The 16,548-nt window shown below is 40.8% G+C and overlaps 1 protein-coding gene across 3 annotated transcripts in view; it reads right to left on the bottom strand.

The window, feature by feature from the left end:
- Positions 1-2,554, bottom strand: part of LOC147613070 (putative glucose-6-phosphate 1-epimerase) — a 36,977-nt gene extending 34,423 nt beyond the window's left edge. The window contains exons 1-2 of one of the 3 annotated variants that reach the window (XM_086782368.1): positions 2,409-2,554; positions 1,855-1,955 (exon numbers count right to left, since the gene is read on the bottom strand). In XM_086782368.1, the coding sequence (XP_086638494.1) occupies positions 1,855-1,932 (78 nt within the window). In that variant the 5' untranslated portion in view covers positions 1,933-1,955; positions 2,409-2,554. Of the gene's footprint in view, positions 1-1,854; positions 1,956-2,191; positions 2,214-2,238; positions 2,341-2,408 lie in introns of those variants that run through there. The other 2 variants (XM_086782369.1, XM_086782370.1) reach the window with 2 other exon arrangements.
- Between the last annotated feature and the right edge of the window lie 13,994 nt (positions 2,555-16,548).

Here is a 16,548-nt window from a genome sequence, read left to right as displayed (position 1 = left end):
AAAGAGCTGAAAAGGAAAACCGGCCTCTACGCTGTGAACAAAAACCGGCCTCTAAGCTGTGTGCATAAAGATGAACATAAGATTGAGAGAGAGAGAGAGAGAGAGAGAGAGAGAGAGAGAGGGGATGTAGCAAAAAAGCCTTTCTGCAAACGTACAGGAACCCTTTCAGTAATGGACAAACTATTTTGCTTCTCACACGCACCAAGGAATGCAGGGATTGATTCCTAGCACCTGTCCTTTTCCAGCCCAGCGTTCAGTTGGTATCATCATCCCAATACAAGCATTTGTGGAGGGGGGAAATTTACACGAGCACCCACAAAGTTTCAAACGGTTCCGATTACAGGGAAACGGCATTGCTTGGAAAAAAGATTGAACAATGCTACCGCACCTAGGCCAGACCAAGGAAGATAATGATCCGGGGAAAGATGATGGCTAGGAAATGGCTAAGAAAGAAAAAAAAAAACCTCTCCAGCAGCTCTTGTATGCTTGCATAATTTACTTCCTCAATTCATATTTGCTTTGCATTAATCTAGGTTACAAAATCTTGTCCAACACTCTTATTCTGTTGACTTTCTAGCTTGCAAAGAAAGAGTGAATAGTCCTATGTATAGAAAAACATTGAGATGGCTATCACATCAACCTCATCAAAGCCGGCTGATTTCAACAGCCATTCTTCAAATCAAGACAGCCGCAAAAGAAACCCCTAGTCAAGCTAAAAAAGAATTCAAATTATAGATATCACTTACATAAGCCAGAATAAACAGGATTATTACAGTTTGATTAAACAACTATGGGGCAACATTTACACAAAAACAAAGAAGTTTGTGAATGTGAAGTACATAGACATGGCAAGTTCTTCATGCCCACAGCAACGAACATATAAAATCACAGCATATTCTGAACAAGGCGAGTGAAAAAGGGTTTAGGTCTTGACATTCATTCATAGGAAGGAAAAAGTCACATGTCAAAAAGATCCACTCCTGATTCCTAAGAGCCTAAAATACATCCTACATACAATGCTGAGATTGAAGCCTCAGTGCTAACCCGCAAAGTCAGCAAGCCAAACTAACTTTAGAGCTATTATGGCCCCAGTTATCACATGTCATGTAAGGAATCTAGCAACACCTTTGCTCAAAACGCAAGGTTCTGAGCAACACGCCAGCCTCGTTTGTGTGAAACAATGACTCATTTGATTTAACTGCCAAACTTGACTTCCAATTCCCTGGTTATTCCATAATTCAGTGAGGTTAAAAAAAAGGTTCACATTTGCACGATTCTATATTGAATTTTGAGAAAAGTGAGAAGTAAAGGGATTCTACAGAAGTTGCTCGATGAAACTTTTACAGAAACAAACAGGTGAAGTAAATCTACGATACCCGCATACCAAACCCTTACTCCTAGCCAATCCTCTTGTCAACGAAATCCATTGAAATAACATGGATCTCTGTCTTCCATGGTAGCAAGCAAGCAACCCATTCTTCTACCACTACGAACCACTAGCAGTTACAGCTTTGCACATCTTCTATATAGTTTAAAATGAATCTAAAATCAGAGAGAAAATAATTTACTTCCCGCTTTCTTGATAGTAATTCATCACGAGAAAAAATACAAAATGCTTTCTATACAAGGTCGGACTAAAGCCTCTTCATGAAAAGCAAGGAACAGCCAAATCAAATGCTTAAAAATACACTATATACAAGGTCAGACTGAGGCCTCTCCATGAAAAGCAAGGTTCAGCCAATATCAAATGTATGGAAAAAGACCTTACGTACTGAAGCACCTTTTTATCCAAGCATTTAGCTAAGAATGTCGATAGAACGTCAGAAACACTCTGCTTGCGCGGAAGAGATTTACCACTACAGAAGCTCCTTGAGGCTCCCTTAAGACAATCTTTTCCATGCCAGCGGCATCCTTCACCAGATCGACTGGCATTATGATCAAACAAAACCTCAGACCTGCCATTAAAACTTAGACCTCAGGCTCAAGAAACGGCAAAGTGCAACATTACCGAAATATGAGCACGCAACAGAAACAGACATAGAATTCGGAACAAGCAAAAAACAGCAACTAAATCTACCAAGGAAAATGAATGCAATAATCGAACTAAACGTGTTTCTAGGCCTCGGATGATCTGCATACAGTGCAGGAAATCACAGAAATCCAGAGGCAGCAACTCCACAGAAACCCTAACCTCTTGTATCCAGCTTCAGAAGCGAAAAACGCCACACAAACCCTTACCTAGCCCTAATACAGACCCTGAAATCGGAAGACAAAAACCGCAAACTTGAAGAAGCACCGTAATGTAGGTCTCAAAACGCTAAAAGAACCCTGAGCCGTGGATCGAAACCCTAAACAGGAGACGTAACTAAAAAAATCAAAACGGAGAAACACAGAGAATCAAGTAATACCGGAAGAGAGGGTGCAGATAGTGGAGACGAGAAGCAGAAACCGCGGCTATGGAGGAATTGTGCTTCAGTTTGCAGTCTGGACGACAACAGGAGCAGCAACGTCGAACGTGGCCACAGGACTGTAGAAGACTATTGGATGTTGCTGCGTGTCAAGCACGCGGGGCTTAGGTTGTAGGACAGCCAGCTCAGCAGCACACGTGGAGGCTTTCGTTGTGCCTTCGTGTCACCGACATGAGAGTTGCATTTGATCATTGAATAGCCTTGCCGAGCCCTCTTTCCGGACATTCTCGTTGTCCTGTTTGAAACGATCTATGGTACACTGAGTGATACGCCTCTGTAGAGTCCTAGTTAGGGCCTGTTCACACTTACCAGGGGTTGGCAAATTATGCTCTAATTCGATATTTGAAACATCGTTAGAATTAATGCTTTTAAAACTCTTCTTTTTGACATAAAGTAACCAATAACATCGGGTGCTTGTTCTAATGGTTAAAGGGGGTGGCTTGTAACCTGGAGGTACTAGGTTCGATCCCCGACTAGACACCCAATTGTTACATTATCCTCACTTTGTAGAGGATATGAGGGGTCTTCACAGAGTATGTAGCTCCTTTCTAGTAGCTGCCAAAAAAAATAAAATTAAAAAGAAATAAAGTAACCAATAGAATTTGAGTACACCCGTTTGGCAACCCGTTTATAAAGTGGGCAGCGTGCCCACTTGGATTCCAGTTTCCTGGCGATTGGCATCCAGTTGGAAACCACTCGCTTCTTGTGACCATGCCCTTACCAACGTGGACGTATCAAAATCTCAATCGGGCATTGAATGGCCCCAATAGTAACTCCCTTGTGTGCAGTTTTGGAAACAATTCAATAATTCAGTGAAAAATATTCGTTCTTTTTTTGCAAACAAGAGATGGGTTCAAAACTAAGCTTGCCTAACGAAGGCTTTGTTCAAGGCCAAGTTTGAGCACACGTAATATAGTACTCTTGCAACGCAATGGGCAACTTGACATGTTTGCTTCTCTCTCTCTCTCTCTCTCTCTCTCTCTCTCTCTCTCTCTCTCTCTCTCTCTCTCTCTCTCTCTCTCTCTCTCTCTCTCTGCAAACGAGGCACAGATGTAGGAGGGCGTTGCTGCTCTAAGATTTCACATGAATGAAGTAGGAGGGGTGGGGAAGGGCATTGCAGCTTTCTTCCATATTTAAGTGGCCACAAACAAACTCTCTCTCACTAACTCTCACTCTCTCTCCAAAAAATGAGACACATATGAAATAGGAGGGGTGGGGAAGGGCATTGCAACTCTCTTCCATTATTAACCCCTTTTTTGGGCACTCCCTACTACACACGGGAGTAGCCCAATAAGTGTTATGCCAATTGAGAAAATACATGATTTGAGATGGCTATGGAGTGTGTGTGAGTTACAAGAGAAAGCTATGGTGGATAAAAGATGAAAGAAGACATCATTTTAGAGCATGATATCAACACTAATAGAGGTGATTAAGGTATGAGTCAAGGCTAGTCAAAACATCACATTTTTTGCATTATAAGAATGAGCTTGATACATCCATATGTAGCTCTCATAACGCTCCCATCCACATGTTCTATGCACACTTGTGCCATCCATGTGTTCATAAATGCTCGCATGCCTTGTGCACCCTTGCACCTTCCATGTGCCTACTTTTTGAACAATGAACACCTTTTACATTCATCCATTCACATCCCCAAATAACCTTCGCTTGCATCCATTCCAATTTCATAACATCCTATGCTCCTTCTACCTTACTCCCATATTCATCCTAAGCTCCTTCTACCTTGCTCCCACATTCATGTGGCCCATACATGACATGAGGCACCATATTTCAACACACCCCTTTGGCCACTGATTTATTTGTGACTAAAGTAATTAGTGGGTAACTAAAAAGTGATTAATACTAATTTCTCTGCTAATCAGATGTTGATTGAGATATGGTGCATTGGCTCTAATATCAAGTTCAGAAAATACATGATTTGAGATGGCTATGGAGTGTGGGAGAGTTGCAAGAGAAAGCTATGGGTGGATAAAAGATGAAAGAAGACATCATTAAATCATGATATTAACACTAATAGAGGTGATTAAGGTATGAGTCAAGGCTAATCAAAACATCACATTTTTTATTATGAGAATGATCTTGATACATCCATATGTAGCTCTCATCCACAAGTTCTATGCACACTTTGTGCCATCCATGTATTCATAAATGCTCACATGTCTGTGCACCCTTGCCACTTCCACGTGCCTACTTTTTGACTATTGACCACCTTTTACATTCATCCATTCACATCCCCAATAACCTTAGCTTGCATCCATCCCAATTTCATAACATCCTAAGTTCCTTCTAATATTTCAACAATGCAAACATCACTCAAAAAGTTGTATATATTAATCCCCCTTTGTGCCAATTGAGTTGTGCATGTCCACCTGCCTTTATCTTGTTTGAGAGTATGTGATTCTTGGTACATGTGCCTCTTGTTCATTGTGTGGAAGTGAGTGAGAGTGGGAGAGATGAGTCCTTGCAAAGGGAGGTGGAGGATCTTCTTGGCCGGGTGACAACAACAAAGAGGAAAGCATAGGAGCTTAGAGCTAGCAACTACTAGTGGAGCTTGGAGGCTATGAGAGCAAGGTAAGACACCTACAATGGTTGTTGTTCATTCCACTTTTGCTAGAATGGTAAAGTTGTGGAAAGGTTGTGAATGAGCCATAACATTTTTGACATCGTTACCAAGGATAGCTATCTTCCTTCTTTAAGTTCATTCTCCTTCCTTGCATAGTTCTGTTGAAGTTTTGTTATTGTGGGTCGTGTTTGGATAAGGTTCCAGCATAGTAGTGGAATGTGTGGTGAAGTGAGGATTTTGTATTGTTTTTCAGTAAAGGGATTGTGGTATGAATACTTAGGCAACTAAATTAAGTGTTTTGATTAAAGAACCATTGTAAGAAAATGAATAGAACTTAATCATCGTGACCATTATGAGAAGCCGCTAAATATTGTGCTCGATATACAAGGAGAAATGCCAGTGTTTGTGTTTCAAACCTCTGTCCAATGCAAGGTGGGAGAGATGAACATGATAACTTGGAGCCCCTAATATAATCTTTTCATTCTCAAGGACCTCATAGGGTAGTAGAGTGCCCACACAAACTAGGTATCCCTACTCAATAGCTCAACACAACAAGCTTTGCAAGCTATCACAGTATGAGTGTTTACAAGAACATGAATTTGGATGCAACGACGCACAGACCATTGACTTCCATCATGATGATTGCTAAAATGGCAGAAGCAAAGTTGACAACCTAAGAGGAAAGCACATAAGAAGATGGTTAAAGCAAAAGTGCTACCAAGATAGACATAACAACATGTTATGAAGCCAGTGGGATGGATGCCCATTGGCTAAGATATGTCGAGGCCACAAAAGTGCATGAAGCATTCTTGAAAAAAATGGGACAAAGAGCTTGAAAAGATTACTGCCTTTGGTAAGGCACGGGAGGAACCCTAAAAGTGCATGAAGAATTCTTGAAAACATTGGGACAAAGAGCTAGGAAAGATTACTACCTTTGGTAAGGCATGAAAGGAACCCCAAGATCAAGAAAAAGTTGAACCCACGACTTTTTAAATAAAAAAGGCATAAGCAAAATAAGCCCTTCGTGGTGGCTGAGGCAGAATGAGAAGCCAAGAAGATATTAGCCCAAAAGGAGGCCAAGGAAGATGATGTATTGAACCTATAGCTAGTCCCTGATTATTATAAAACATATACAGTGAGTGAATGGATAGTTGACTACCTTAGAGCCCAACACTTTGAGGGGCAAGAGGGAGTCTCTTACCTACTAAAGTTAAAGAGGTGGACTTATTGAAACCTTAGGAGGAGCCCAAATTAGTGTTCATTGTTTAGGACCTAACCCTTGAAGAAGAAAGGAAATCGGTTGAGTTCTTAAAAGAATTTAAGATTGCTTTACTTAGAAATATACAGATATGAAGGGAGTACCGCCAAAAGTGGTACAACACACGATCCCTATAATTGAAGGATCAAGGTCAACAGGCAAAGGCCTTATTAAATGAACCCTAAGTGTTTTGCTATTATGCAGGAGGAAATTGGACAAACTCATTGCACAATAAGGTTTATCTATGAAATCAAGCACACTGACTGCATGTCACCCATTGTCATTGTGTCGAAGAAAAAACAAGTATTTTGCAGACCTAAAAAAGATCAATGTAGCCATGCAAAAAGATCACTACTCATTTTCGTATACCAAACATGTGTTAGAAAGAGTAGCTGGCGAAGAAGCTTATAGCTATAACCAAGTGTTTATCAAGTTATGCCCTTTGGACTAACCAATGCCCCTACTATATTCCAGTAGGCTAATGTGTACACCTTTCAAGGACTATCTATGGAAGTTGTTGGAAGTTTTCATTGATGACTTGTGTGCTCACTCCAAGTGAAACTCTACCACCTAGCTTTCTTGAGAGAAATATTTCAAAGGTGTTGGTTGTATTAAATATCTTTGAACCCCAACTGGGTTAAGTATGGTATTACATTAGGACACATTGTGTCTAAAAATTGGTATCTCCGCAGATGAAAGCAAAGCGAAGTTGATTTTGGAACTTCCACCACCCACAAATTTTAAGGGAGCCTAAAGATTTATGGGACATGTCGGGTACTATAGAATGTTCATAGCATTCTATGTGGAGATTACATGACCATTGTATAAACTACTTGTAGTCTTTGAATAGATTGAGGAATGTCTGCAAGCATATAATGAACTTAAGAAGCCCTTGGCAAGTGTACCAATAGTAAGACCCCCTAATTGGGACATAATCTTCCCTGCATCAAACTTTAGCATTGGGTGTATGCCAGTGCAACTAGGATAACACAAATTGGACTACCCTATTTGTTTCACTAGTAAGCAGCTTGATGAGGTGGAAATGAATTACAGTACCATAGAGAGAGAAGGTTTGGCTATGGTTTATGCTATGAAAAAGTATAGACATTATCTTTTGGCCAACAAATTTGTATTCTCCCTGGATCACTAGGCCTTGTTATATCTTCTTAATAACAAGCCCTGTACTATGAGAAGGATTATAAGATGGTTGGACCTACTTTTAGAGTTTGACTTTATGGTCATTATGAAAAAGGAAAACAAAACATCTACTAGTTGATCATTTGTCACAGATTCCTAATGGCGATCTTGCCATAAGAATCGATGATGATCTCCCAGATGCATGCTTATTTAAGATCTACATGGTGCTTGAGTGGAGTGATGAAATCTCACAATACCTTTGCTTATAGTTTTCCAAAGATCGACCTTTGAACAAAGATAGGATGCAACGGCTTATCAAACTAGTTGCCTGATAGCCACGCAACTATATAAGTTGGGTAAAGATGACGTTCAATAGAGTTGTGTACGTGAAGATGAATCTATGCAAGTTCTAAAGAAAGGATACTCTTGAGTTTTTGGAGGACACTTCGTTGGGGAGGTGACACCACGAAGGTTCTCCAAGCAGGCTTATGGTGGCCAATGTTGTTTTTGGTGATGCAATTAAATTTGTCTTAATGGTTACAATGAGTGTCAAAGATTTATTATACCACAATAGAGGGCCCATCTAGAAATCATGAGAGGATTACAAATGAAGAAGAATAATGACCAACAAAAGTGCAAAGGAGTTTCCTATTAAAGGAGTCTCCTATTAAAGGATCTTACAGTATAGATACCTACCCCAAGAAAGTTTCACGACCATACTGTTATTGTCTCCACACCAAATTGAACCAAGTTTACTTGGATATGTTAGCTTTGGAAAATTGTTTGGGTGGTAGGTACAAGGATGGGAATTCATACAAAGGTAAGTTGCAGTACGACGAGGAAAGTGAGAAGCTGGTGGCAAATTACCATGATGCTGACAAGCTATGTCCTTACCCACATCCAAACACTCCATAGACAGAGGCTACTAGCTTGTGTGGATGAGCTCTAGGAAGTCAAAACAGAATTACTTGAGGAAGTCACAAAAAGGTAGGCAATAGAATAGATCTCCAAAACATAAAATAGGTATATCAAACTACTCTAATTGAGGTTAACAACCGTATCGATGCCATAAAAGCTAGTTTTGACAAAAAGGCTGCAAAGTCTAGCCCATGAAGAAGACTCCCAAAGGCTATAGACACAAGTCAAGGAGCACACTAAGGAGTTACAGAGTGAGAAAAATGGGTGTGAAAAAAGGCTACGGCCAAGGAATTTCAAAAACAAGTTACAACAACTATAAAAGGACTTACGAAGTAAGAAGCTCATATATGAAAGTATCTCAGTGTTACACAAAGATGAATAGGTAAAAGAAAAAAGATTAATTATCTTGAGAAGGAAAAGGAAGAGATAAATAGGCAGTATGCACAGGCAATCCGAGCATGTAGAACTCAAGGAGAGTAAAGAGTAGCTTGGCATGACCATTGAGAGCCACCAGCAAAAGTGGTAGCACACTTAACCACCTCCCTCCAAGTCTGTAGGGTAGATTTACAAACTAAGGAGGAGATACTTGCACAAGTATTAACACAGAGAAGCTAGCCAAATATGACAAGCTTTTGTAGACACGGGCAATGGGAGAAGAATCCATCATCATGCTCCTTACAGAAAATTATCAAAGGATAGCTCAACTTGAGTAGCAACTAGGCCACCAACTTCAGGCACGCACTAGTAGCAGGCAGCACCACCTAACACTCTCGTTCTTATAGTATGATATTAGCACTAGTGAGGATTAACTATGAAACCCTTTATAACTCTTTTGCATTGTTCTAGTCTTTTGAAAGTACTTTATACCACCCATACTTAAAACTTTAGCAAACTATCTATAAACATCTAGAATAGATTTTGATATCGGTGGTATATAATTTTGAATATCCTATTGTTGTCTCTCAAGAGCACAGTAGTTAGAACTTAATACATTTTTAAATTCCACTAAAACCCCCTCCCCCTCCCAAAGCTTGATGATGAAAAGGAAAGGGATGGTGCATACCTATACACATACCCAGTATAAAGGCCTCTATCCTCCCATCCAATGGGCAATCCCCCTAGCCTACTAACACTAAGAGAAACTAATTTATAATCTTCCTCTCTGCAACCTAACTTTCCCACTCTAGCCCCCGAGGAGCCACCGGCTTTGAAGCCTACATCAGTGAGCTACACGGATTACTGTGAGACTGACTACCTTACTGATTATGTTTTGTTGTAGCTATCACATACATATTATGAAGATCTACTCATAGTTGGAAATCCAATGCTCTGGCCTAAGTTGTTCTTCATAGTGCTCATGCAAGTGACTTTGTTTAACCTAACGAGACAAGAATTTTTCATGAGGCCTATAGTACCACTCCGCGTAGCCTACCATATGCTCCCTATCTAATCAAAACACCCACATAATGGGAAGAGTTAATGCCAATGGTAGGGAAGGGTACTCTATGGGAAAATGTGGCAGTCTCCACTAAGCTAGCCCCACAACCTCCACAATTGTAGGATTTTCTTGAAATATTCCTTGTCACCTACATGATGATAGCATACATTTAACCGCAAAGTAGGTGGAAGAAGGAGCACCCAGTAGAGACACGTAGTGGATACTCAAAGATAGATACAGATGAAGCTAAACCAAAGAAGATTTTGGGATCCAATCAGAGTGGATGAAAGAGTTCCTCACCATTCTTGAGTTTGCAAGCATTTACATGTGGTCAATCCAAATGCAGCGGGTGGTGGATCCACTACACATGCCAATCAAGAGGTGATTCACCCCAGCTGCCTTTGTAACATAACACAAAAGGGATTCTCATGTGTGTTATAGCTTCCCACTTTTTGAGCCTGCCACTTTTTATAGTACAGAAAGCCAAATAAAAGGGCTACTATTATGGATTAAAGGATGGAGAAGGATCCTAGACCCAGCTGTAGTCACACCACCTACCATTTCTTAAAGTTCATTGTAGTCTTGTTAGATCAAAAGTAGGAGGCAATATAAAATTTTAATAAAGCTATGCTTTGACATGAATAGGGGACCTGAAGAGCAAGGCATTTTATATTATTATCATTGCGTTTCCTGCGGAGTTACATACATATCACTTTGAAGACATGATAAATACACCTTTCTGGACACTACTTCCATGCTTTAGAAGAATTCTCTGCAAGTTGTAGCCCAAGAGGAATCATTATAACTTTAAGCCATGATAGATACACCTTTCTGGACACTACTTCCATACTTCAAAAGAATTCTCTGCAAGTTGTAGCCCAAGAGGAATCATTATAACTTTAAGCCAGGAGACATGGCTTTTAGGCCTTAAATGTTATGAGGGTAGAACATCCATCACGTAAGGGGGGGGGATATAAAACTTAAAAAAGGCACTCCATGAGAGTAGCCTAATAAGCATTATGTAAATGGCACTCAAAAAGTTGTATATACTATAACCAAGCTTAGTAGATTAGGGTTAATTTTGGGTGCCCAAGTGTGAATAAGGGCTAGTTGTACATAAGTAAATTTCTCATAAAAATGAAAAAATGCAATCCCCCTTTGTGCCAATTTAATCGTGCATGTCCACTTGCTCTTATCTTGTTAAGAGAGAGAGAGAGAGAGAGAGAGAGAGAGAGAGAGAGAGAGAGAGAGAGTTGAGAGTTGAGTGTGTGATTCTTGGTACGTGTGCCTCTTTCTCATTGTGTGAGAGTGAGAGGTGATTCCTTGGAGGGAGGTGGAGTATCTTCTTGGTGGTGACAACAAGGAGGAAAGCATAGGAGGTTGGAGCTAGCGAGCTAGCCCACTGGTGGAGCTTGGAGGCTATGAATCTCGAGTTGGAACCAAGGTAAGAACCCCATGATGGTTGTTTATTCTACTTTTGCTAGAATGTTAGAGTTTTGGAGAGGTTGTGAATGAGCCATAACATCTATACAAAACATGGAGGTATAGTGGAGAGAACTTCTACATTAATCTTGCCACATGATTAGGTTTGACCAGTATGGCTCTTTGTGGTGTTGTGTTGCGATACCTAACTCCCTAGCAATCCCCCTACCTATTTCTTCAACCATTCTTAATAAGTTGATAGGTGTTGTGACTCCCATATGAGGGGGCAATCTAATTGGCTCCCTTGGGTGGGGACTCACATGTCATCCTTCATATGGCTGTCCCACCCCTACCTTGGCCTCTTGTACCTTTAGCATGTCGATTTACATGTACTCTTGGGTCAAGTGGTATTGGAACAGCTCCCACATTCCTATTCACACATCATCCAAGACTGTATCTCCCAAGATCCCAAGATCCTTCATATGGCTGTCCCACCCCTACCTTGGCCTCTTGTACCTTTAGCATGTCAATTTACATGTACTCTTGGGTCAAGTGGTATTGGAACAGCTCCCACATTCCTATTCACACATCATCATCCAAGACTGTTTCTCCCAAGATCCTTTCTTGAATAACATGCCTCTCATGCCTCTCATGTACTCTTAGAACTTTGGGGTTCTTAACATTGCATCTACTTCTATCTTGTTGTAACTATTCTCTAAATTTCTTATACTTATGTACGGAGTTTGCAAACGAAAAGAAGAAACTAAAATATACCGATAAAGGAACATTTCGAGTCTACGAAATAACACCTCAAGGTACTATTCATGTTGAAACCCTTGATAGGGTCGAAACTATTAGCTTCCTTAATGGTAGTAAATTCAAAAAGTATTATGGTCCTCTTACCAAGGAAGCCTTGCGGGTCTCACATGATAAGAAGGCCGCTAAGGAAAAAGCGAAACTAAAGAAAGCTCGACATGAGGCTAAAGAAAGGCAAATCTGACAACAAACGATGAGAGGCTATCCTTGGATCTGCATAAGCCTTTGTGTGGGAGAGGTTGAAGAAGACACAAAGGAGCACATAGCAACTCTATGAACATCCATTCAATTGCCTAGCCCTTATGGTAAAGTGCTTTACAATGTATTGCTTGATACAAAGGCTAGTCACAATATAATTTCCTTCCATGCATGCAACTAGTTGGGAAAACCCCAACTCATAGATACCTCTTTAAAAGTGAAAGGTATCCATAGTAGGAATACCAAGGTTCTTGGGCTACTACAAATAGAGACATACTATGATGGCAACAAGTACCTAGTGGTAGACTTTTTAGTTATGCCTACAAGAACATTACCTGAACTGATAATACTTGGTCGCACATGGATGAAAGTTGCTAGATGTATGATTGACTAGTCGAAGGTGTGTCTTTGTGGATAAAGCCATGACTGAAAAATTCTACTCATAAACCCCTACCACCTCTCACTATTATCAGGAGTTGCAACAAGGAGGAAGCTTCAACATCCACAAAATCCAAGGAAACCCCCTTCACTTCAGCGTCCACTATCAAGGAACTCTTGATTTTTTTACCCCCACACGACAAACACCTGCATGTCAAAAGGATGACTAGATATGACGAGCTACAAAAAACGTGGCAACCCAAATCTACCTTGAAATGGGATCCCAAAATTTCTCCATTTGTACCACCTCAACCAATGAACCAAAGAGGGCCTCAACATAATAATTAGTGCAGAAAGTCCAAATTAAAAGCTGCCCCAAAATGGATACCCAAACACTTATTGAAAGCTCAAGGTTACTACGAGGGTAACCATTGTATTTAGATACCAAAACATAAATGTATACCACTAGTCTCACTGTCGCTGCCTTACAAATTCCCAAATCTCCTCATCAGTGTGAATAAAGGCTTCAATAGCTCAAATGCCAACAAAGGGAAAACTATTGTAAAAGAACCGTCACCACCAACACCTAAACAAGTTGGGATCCCAAAGAGAAGCCCTATCACACGAAAAGGTTGATAAAATAGTTAATTTCTACAAATGTAGAACACTTTGTTGATACCATTTTGGTACCAAAAATAGGAGTTATCATTCCTCCCATGATCAATCGTGAAGTGAAGAAGTGAAGCGTCCTCGGCACAAAAGAAACTCCTTTATCATTGTGAAACCACATCATATCAATCTTGACTCTCCTAATGTCATTTAGACATCCTTCGTCTTCTCACACTTCTTGAACACCCTCTTCTTCTAGCACTCTTCTTCTAGAACTCCACACCAAACTAAACTCCTTCTAACACACCTCAAAATGATAAGGCGAAAGAATAACTCCAAATACAAGCAAGAACATCTTCCCAACCAATCATGCAAAGAAATGCTAACTCCACCATGAAAGCTCATCACCAAAGTGCCACTTTGAAAGCCAAAGTACATTAAAAAAAAACCCACAAAAGATATTGATTTAAGACCACCCTCACAAAAGATTTTGCCGATGAAGATATCCACCCAAGTGGCTACCACCTCTTTGTTTTTTTTTTAAATTTATTGAAAAAAAAACTAGCTACTAATTCTCAAAGTTATCTTGCTTAGTGTGTATGTGACTTTTGAAACATCTCCTTGGTAACTCCTCCTCAATCCTCAACTCTTCTCTTGGAACTAAGGGCCACCACGTTTGTAAAGAGGTGTTGAAATCCTTCCTTGAAAACATTTACATGTCAACACCTGCTTGTGGAGGATATTCACATCAATTCAGCTTTAAAAAAAAAATAAAACCTTATCTTCTTATGTGTATTGGTGCAGGTGGCCGCCGTTACAAGATCCGGAGGTTGTACCAGGTTGTTGCAGGCTACGTAGCTGGCCATGATGATGTTGGATGGTGGCTCTAATGCTTTAAAGGAGGAGGTGACAAGAAGTGCATGGGTGGAGGTGACATCTGTGTTATTGAAAGGTGCAAACTGTAGTGAAGGTGGCTGTCTTCTTCGTGTCTGAGGCCAACCATTCTCATCTCCCATAAATTTTTTTTCTTCAATAAAGGCATTTTTATTATTGAAGAAAATCGAGACAAGTTACAAAAGTCGGGATGACATCAAATAGCGGTCAAGGCCATTTTCAGGCCGAGACTTCTCTCACTATCCTAGGCAATCAGCAAAGAGCAATGACCCTCTAGGTCTCTATCCTAGGCTCTAGAGGTATTGGAGCTTCAGCACATAGCTTAGATCCACATTTACAAGATATTCTCTCTTCTCTTGAAGCTGAAGAATCTTGACCTTATCTGTGACATTCTTTGGAGTGCTTCCAATAGGGTCTACCAGTTTTGAAATTTTGGCCTCTATGTTAGTGATCTTCCTCAAGTAGAACCTCTCCCCTGCAATGATAAGGATACTTTTGAGGGAGCAGGTATTCCGGGTATCACCGTTGTGTAGGGCCGCTAGTCTTTCAATCCAGAAGAACCAGAGGATTTCTGTTCTTAATACTGTCCATAGTTCAGTAGAGCAGCCTATGGGTTCCCCAATGAGCAGATGCTTCTAGGATAAGCAAGTTTTCCCCCAACTGGCCACATACTCATTGAGTTTCTTTACCATTGGTTCTATGTTAGGGCACAGTAGAAAAATGTGGACGTCATCTTCTTCCTTGAGGCATCTGGCACATGATCCATTTCCCTTGCCAAAGACTAGAGCTTTTTTCTATGTCCAAATGGCCATGTACATGATAAGCCAAGCAAGACAAGCTTTCTTAGGTTCCACATGTATGCCCCAAAGTGATTTGAAGAGGAAATACCACTGGCTCCTATCTTTGAGGATATTCCATCTTTGATTTAGAATACAATGGATTGGAGGGGTATTCCACCTGGGAGGAATAGGCCAGATGCTTGTTTGGTTAATCCACTGGAATGCCTTCAGCTTAGGGGGGTCTTCAATTGTCATTAGCCACCAGTCTTCTCTATGCCATAGCATCAGCCTTTTGCCAATAATGTCCAGTTGAGAATCTGAGAGGTTGTACTTTAGCAATGAGATCAGCCCTTGATATCCAGGTTTTCTTATCCTAGTCCCAAAGGTTACTCCATGTCTTAATGCCACCTAAATGAAGCTTCAGTGCCTCTTCCACATCTTGTGTATCTACTTGAGGCAAGTCAAGAGCAGGCCACCAGATAGAATCGATGGGGTGGATGCCCAGCGTGTCCTTGTAGTCTGGGGATGGCATCAGCTGGGCTTTTACTTTAAACCAAGCCTTCCATAGAGAGATCAATAGCTCTGATCCTTTAGGGGTTATCTGATACTTGCTTCCCAAAATGGTTAGAAAAGGGAGCTGTTTCCATCTGTAATGACCTTTAAGAGCAAACAGATGGTTTTTCCTATTAAGAAGCCAAGCCCATCGGGGACATTAAGCCTCTCAGAATCCATTTGGCTGCCATTCTGTCAGCCATATTTTCAATGTCCAAGATACCCAGACCTCCAAGCTCAGTGGGAAGGCAGCAGAATTCCCATTTCACTTTGGCCACTTTCTTCACCCACGGGTCTCCTCCCCAGAGAAAGTTTCTGCAACAGGAGATGAAGCTTTTCAAATCTTCTTCAGGAGGTCTCCAACAGCTCAGGAAGTAGATAACTGTGGGGATAATAAAATGGTTCAGCACCATCTTCCTCCCTGCCATGTTAAGCTACCTATTCTGCCATTTTTTTTAGCTTGATCTCTATTTTTTGCATGATCCATTGCCATTTTTTCTTTAGTGAAACTTTGAACCCCATGGGTATACCTAAAATCCTAACTATTTCCCCATCTTGGATGACCTTGCAACCCTCTAGTAGCAGCCAGTTAGGCGGGGGTTGTATGCTATTTCTGATACCAGTCTTGTTATGGTTGATAACTGAACCTGAGGCCTTACAATAGGTTTGCAGACAATCCCAGAAGGCCCCTATACTGCTCTCCTCATTATCAAAACAAGTGCATTGGTGTCATCCGCAACAAACATTTCAGTGCAAACCTGCTTACTATTGCAAGCAGAATTCCTTTCATTTCTCCTTTGTTGATTCTGTCTTGGACAAGCCAATTAAGTCCATCCGCAGCTATGGCATAAAGGAGGGGGGCCAAAGGACTCCTCGTCTGATTGATCTAGTCAGTTGAAAAGCTCGAGTGAGGTCCCCATTGACGCATACCTGAGCAGTTGCATTACCCCTAGCAGTGTCTTTACCATACTGCAGAACCTTGAGCCACAGCCCATGTGTTTCAATGCATCTATCATATATCCCCAGCTCAGTCTATCATAAGCTTTGTCAAAGTCAATTTTGAAGAAGATGAAATCTTGCTCTGATTCTTCAGCGAA

The sequence above is a fragment of the Cibotium barometz genome, chromosome 44 (assembly GCF_041138505.1).
Source record: "Cibotium barometz isolate CiBa-2024 chromosome 44, ASM4113850v1, whole genome shotgun sequence".
In the NCBI taxonomy this organism is placed as follows: Eukaryota; Viridiplantae; Streptophyta; class Polypodiopsida; order Cyatheales; family Cibotiaceae; genus Cibotium; species Cibotium barometz.
The sequence above is the reverse complement of the archived record's forward strand: the minus strand, read 5'-3'. Positions and strand labels throughout refer to the sequence as shown.